Source organism: Trichoplax adhaerens, genomic scaffold, assembly GCF_000150275.1.
Source record: "Trichoplax adhaerens TRIADscaffold_1 genomic scaffold, whole genome shotgun sequence".
Classification (NCBI taxonomy): Eukaryota; Metazoa; Placozoa; class Uniplacotomia; order Trichoplacea; family Trichoplacidae; genus Trichoplax; species Trichoplax adhaerens.
This window is the reverse complement of record NW_002060943.1, coordinates 6,490,893-6,495,928: the sequence shown is the minus strand read 5'-3', so window position 1 is coordinate 6,495,928 and position 5,036 is coordinate 6,490,893. Positions and strand designations below refer to the sequence as shown.

General features: G+C 37.0%; 1 protein-coding gene across 1 annotated transcript; it reads right to left on the bottom strand.

Annotated features, from left to right (window-relative positions):
- Positions 1-3,256, bottom strand: TRIADDRAFT_20056 (uncharacterized protein; the record flags this gene model as incomplete). Its single annotated transcript, XM_002107939.1, has 11 exons — positions 1-148; positions 241-338; positions 446-520; positions 679-875; positions 944-1,267; positions 1,373-1,526; positions 1,710-1,988; positions 2,094-2,306; positions 2,411-2,551; positions 2,703-2,918; positions 3,062-3,256. The coding sequence occupies 11 exons, from the start codon at positions 3,254-3,256 to the stop codon at positions 1-3; spliced, it is 2,040 nt and encodes a 679-aa protein (XP_002107975.1).
- Positions 3,257-5,036: the final 1,780 nt, after the last annotated feature.

The following is a 5,036-nucleotide window of genomic DNA, read 5'->3' as shown; positions in this document are numbered from 1 at the left end:
TCACCGGTCTATACATTTATACGATAATCGCGACCAAATAACTCCAGGTTGATTGTAAACAAACGCTCCCAATCGGCCACCCGAGTATGAGGTATCAAAAACATTTCCTGAGTCCGTTAATAGAGTTGCGCCATGGTATATCCAGACCCTACAATTACATTCATAATTTAAAGACTTAGGAAGATCACTTTAAAATTATGTTGAAAATATTATGGTTTTACACGTATGTAATGTTATTACCGAATTAGCCCCAGAGATGGTCGGTGGACCAGATGGAAGGAGTATGCTACTTCGTGTTCCCAACCTCTCATGGCTGGATCTTGCCACAATAACTTAACCTACAGGTAATCAAAGGCGATTAATCATATATGAAATGCGCGAAGTAATACCATGAATATCCCTATAGATGATCTTATAGCTGGCAGAAGGCTATAGTTATGCTTACTTGATTTGCAGTAGTGTATGTGTCAAACAATGCCTGTGCAAGAGCATTGCTTGGACCAGTAGTAGAATTAACTCGCTAGATAAAAAAGAGAGAAAAATGAGATGCATATGACAGACACTTATTTCTTCATATAATCTTTTTGTGTCCAAAAATACCTAATAGTACCCATAACCTTAAAAAAATGTAAAGAAAAACATACAGGAAAGTGCTGCCTTTTACTATATCGTAATTACCTTAATTTGAATTCCTTTAATACCAGCTTCAGGTGGAGTTGAGCCGCCTTGATAGTTAATATTTTTATGGCGCCACATAACGACATAAAATTGACGATTGTTTTGGTATCCAAACACAAAACCGATGTAATTACGCGATTCTTGAGTATTGACATACAGAGTACCAGTAAAGTTGACGGCTGTAAACTGATCATATCCTATTAATGAAAAGAAATTTATTATCAGGTTACTGTATAATGGACTAGTAATACATAAATTAACCTACCAACTAAGATAAAGGGCAGCGATGAAGCGTTAGTTTGAGTTATTTCAGAGCCTTGATCAGTTATTGTAAATACTGCCGCTGGTGTATTAGTGACTCCTAATGATATAACCTGGTGTCTTGTGAAATTGGTATGCATATAAAACTTATTATAGAAGCAAGAGTCTTGATCATCATTGATTCCATCACCATCAAAATCAGGGTCGCATGCATCGCCTTCCGGTGATGCGGAATTGGTATCATTTTGATCAGCATTAGCTAATAAGCGGCAGTTATCTAACGCATTACTGATTCCGTCATTGTCTGCGTCCGGATCGCACTCATCTCCTAATATAGCGTAAAGGATAGCTAATTAACGACATTGAACTGTACTATTTCGATCGCAGGATTTTAGTAGTACAAAATATTATTTAACTAAGTCATAACGCTTACCTAAGCCGTCGCCATCTGTATCAATTTGTGATGGATTAGGATTGTTGATACAATTGTCAATGGTGTTTATAATTCCATCACCATCTCTATCGCACAAATAACCTAAACTCGCACAATCGCAAGCATCTCCAACACCATTCATATTGGTGTCAGCCTGAGTATAAAAAATTTTAAAGTTGTAAAAATAAATGTAAACGTCTACGTCGATGTTATCAACTATAGTGGTGTTCAATTACGAAATGCAATTCGTATCATTACAACTTATTGTATAATATATTCAGACACAATGAAATTATCATTATGATATAAAAGTGTTTATTTCTTGAGTATAAGTTACCTGAGTTGGATTGGAAGTCGACGGACAATTATCACAAGCGTCACCAAAAGCATCTCCATCAGAATTTGTTTGTGAAGGATTAGCAACAACTTCGCAATTATCACTGCCATTAGCAATTCCGTCGTTATCTTTGTCACTATCACAATCGTCACCAACACCGTCATTATCGCTGTCTAACTGCGAAGGATTAGAAGTAGACACACAGTTATCACAAGCATCACCAACTCCATCGCCATCAGAGTCTGTCTGATCAGTGTTTGCGACCAATGGGCAATTATCCTAACAGTAAGACCACAGATAAAGTTACACATTATAGCATAAACATTTACAATTCACCTATTGAAGATATACACTTAATTTGCTGATAACATATAAGAAACTTACAGTAATATCTAGTATAAGATCATTATCATCGTCAAAATCGCAAGTATTGCCTAAAGTATCTCCATCAACATCTTCTTGGCCACTATTTGGAACGATCGGACAGTTGTCAGCCTGGCAACCGCGGTCATGACAGTAAACGTAAGCGATTGGAAAGCCATCAGCGTCATCGTCCTGTCCACAATGTACACCATTACCAGCATAACCAGGATTGCACTATAATGGAATATAACGCGTCCATCAATTAATAGCTAATACTTAGAAATTAATACAAAGGCATTAACAACCGTAATGATCAAGTTAATACATGCCCTGCAGACGAATGTTCCCATTCCTGTAAAAATACACGTAGCATTTCCATCGCAATTGTCCTTCTTACTGGTGCAAAAGTCACCAAATATGCAGCCAGTATATCCATTACCAAAGTAACCAGCGTAGCAATTACCACATAGATATCCTCCCTACAAATAACAAATGTATAGATGTATAATTGAATTATAATGATACATGCTAATTTGTCATTTTATAGCATGTATTGTAGTTAGTATTAGACAATATGTGTAAAATTATTAGTAGAAAAAGTTGAATAGTTTAATCAAGTGGTAGACTTACAATAGTATTATTACAATAAGCATTTGGCACACAAACATGTTCCCCGAGAGCACATTCGTCAATATCGGTACAGGTCTGCTTGTGAGACAAGGCGTAATCGACACCGATGCCTGAAGGTTGATCTCCAGTCATGCCTAATGGACAGCTTGCACAAGCAAAACCAGGAGCGAAATTGATACAATTGGCTTGATCATAGCAAAATGTTCCTGCTGCACACTATTAAAAGTAATAATATCGCAATTGAGGTAAAAATGTTTTATTCTGTATTATGTATGGTATCTATGGCAATTACAGGTAAGATACAGAATATGCAGTATTATTACAAGCGAAGGCACATTAGCATAAAATGATATTGTTACCTCGTTAATATCGGTACAATTGATTCCATCTCCAGTGAAGCCAACTGGGCATTTGCCACATGCAAATGTTGAAGTGCCGTTATCATATAAAATGTTACGACATTCTACTTCCGGAAAACAGGGCTTATCTACCACACAAGGGCATTGACCAGGAGAGCACGTTTGGCAATGATCACAGACACCTTTCGAATACATACCCTCAGGGCAAAATACACAATCCTACAGAAAGGTTTATGAGTATCAAAATTATTATGACATTATTATTGTATCATGAACCAAAAAATTAACGTCATTAAGATATTTACAATAGACACAAAAAGATATAATTACATTACCGATGCTCCTTCAAAGCTGTGAGTGCCATGCGGACAGCATGGACAAGAACTAGCATTATACGAGGAGGCATAGGTATTGATTGGACAAGGTTCGCATTGAGTAGTAGCGCCAGTTCCGTAAGTTCCAGGGTTACATCCAGTTATCTTGCCTTGATAGCAAGCAGTACCTGGTGGGCAAGCCTCACATACTGGTGGACAGTACTAAAATGAATGATATAATATAATTACTACCAAATATGATCGAGAAAATAGTATTTTCATGTATTACCGTAATTGTTACGTTAGCATTCCTAGGCACGATACAATTTAAACTACTTACCGTGTAGTTACATTTCGCATGAGTAGCTGGAGGACATGGTAAAGCATAGCCATCATGACAAATCCAGCCATGCGGACATGTTTCACAGTGATCCCATGCACCAAAGGAATGATATGTAGTATCATTACGACCAGAACAATCGGTGGTATTAGGATTACAACCACATTTGTGCTTTAGTCCGTCACCGAAGCAGTAATAACTTGTTGGACACCTAGCACACTCAGTATCATCTAAATTATGAAGATAAATTGAGTATATAGAACAATGTTTAAGTATTAATGAATAACAAGTTAGTATAGAGGCTAACAGCCGTCAAAGAGAATTTGACATCATTTCACTCATGCAGTACTCACTGTACTTAGAAAAGGTAATATAGCCAGGAATACGTAAGTAAACGTCGACAATACCAGGAGAGCTTTCATTTAATGGGAATGTCATTCGTGACGTGTTGCAGTTTTCAAACATTGTCACATTGAACATGAGATAAGTACCAAGGGTAGGTGTACCTTTATCGACTATCGTGACCGTAAATGTATATACTATCGTTTTCGTAGTATTTGCTGGAGCTCTATTAAATAGTAACAAAGGGCGTTACAAGGTCACCAAAATTTTTCTCTGTATAAAAACTAGTTAGTCCTATATTTTACGCTTACGTCACGGTTATATCTTGTGTAGTATATATCATTGCACCGTTATCTGTACTGTCACGATCTGTCGCGTTAATTTGAAAGAGAGGAGGAACTTGCAAAGCGGTCACAGCTACATGCGTTCGTAAATCAGATGTAGCTATCGGACAGTTATCATTTATATCTTGAACCAAAACCTGAAATTGATTTTTTACTCTCATTAGTCATTAGTGATATTATAAATTCTAAAAATTTTTTAGTTTAAAAACCGACTTAACTTGAAATTACTTACCTTAATCATGGCTTGTCCTATTCTGGGTGGCGAATATCCGGTATCATTTATGCTGATAAGAAAGTCATAAAAAGTAACAAATTCATGGTCTAGCGGTTCCTGACTTACAACCATAGCCTCAGTAGTGGTGACGGCGAACAGGGTTGCAGGAGCGCCATTCGTATATAATGGTGGTGGGCTATTAAGACAGATACCAAATGTTTGATTTCCTATTGTCACTGTAGGTAAGGTCGAAGTTGTGGGTGCAGCAGGAGTCAAAGGAGCCGTAGGATTGTTACTATTTATTGTTAAATGTCCGTAAGTATTTCCACTTTCGATTTGTAGCATGTACGTAGTGCCATTGCTATAGGCATCTATAATAACACATACAGATCAACGTGATGCACATCAAATAATGAAATTA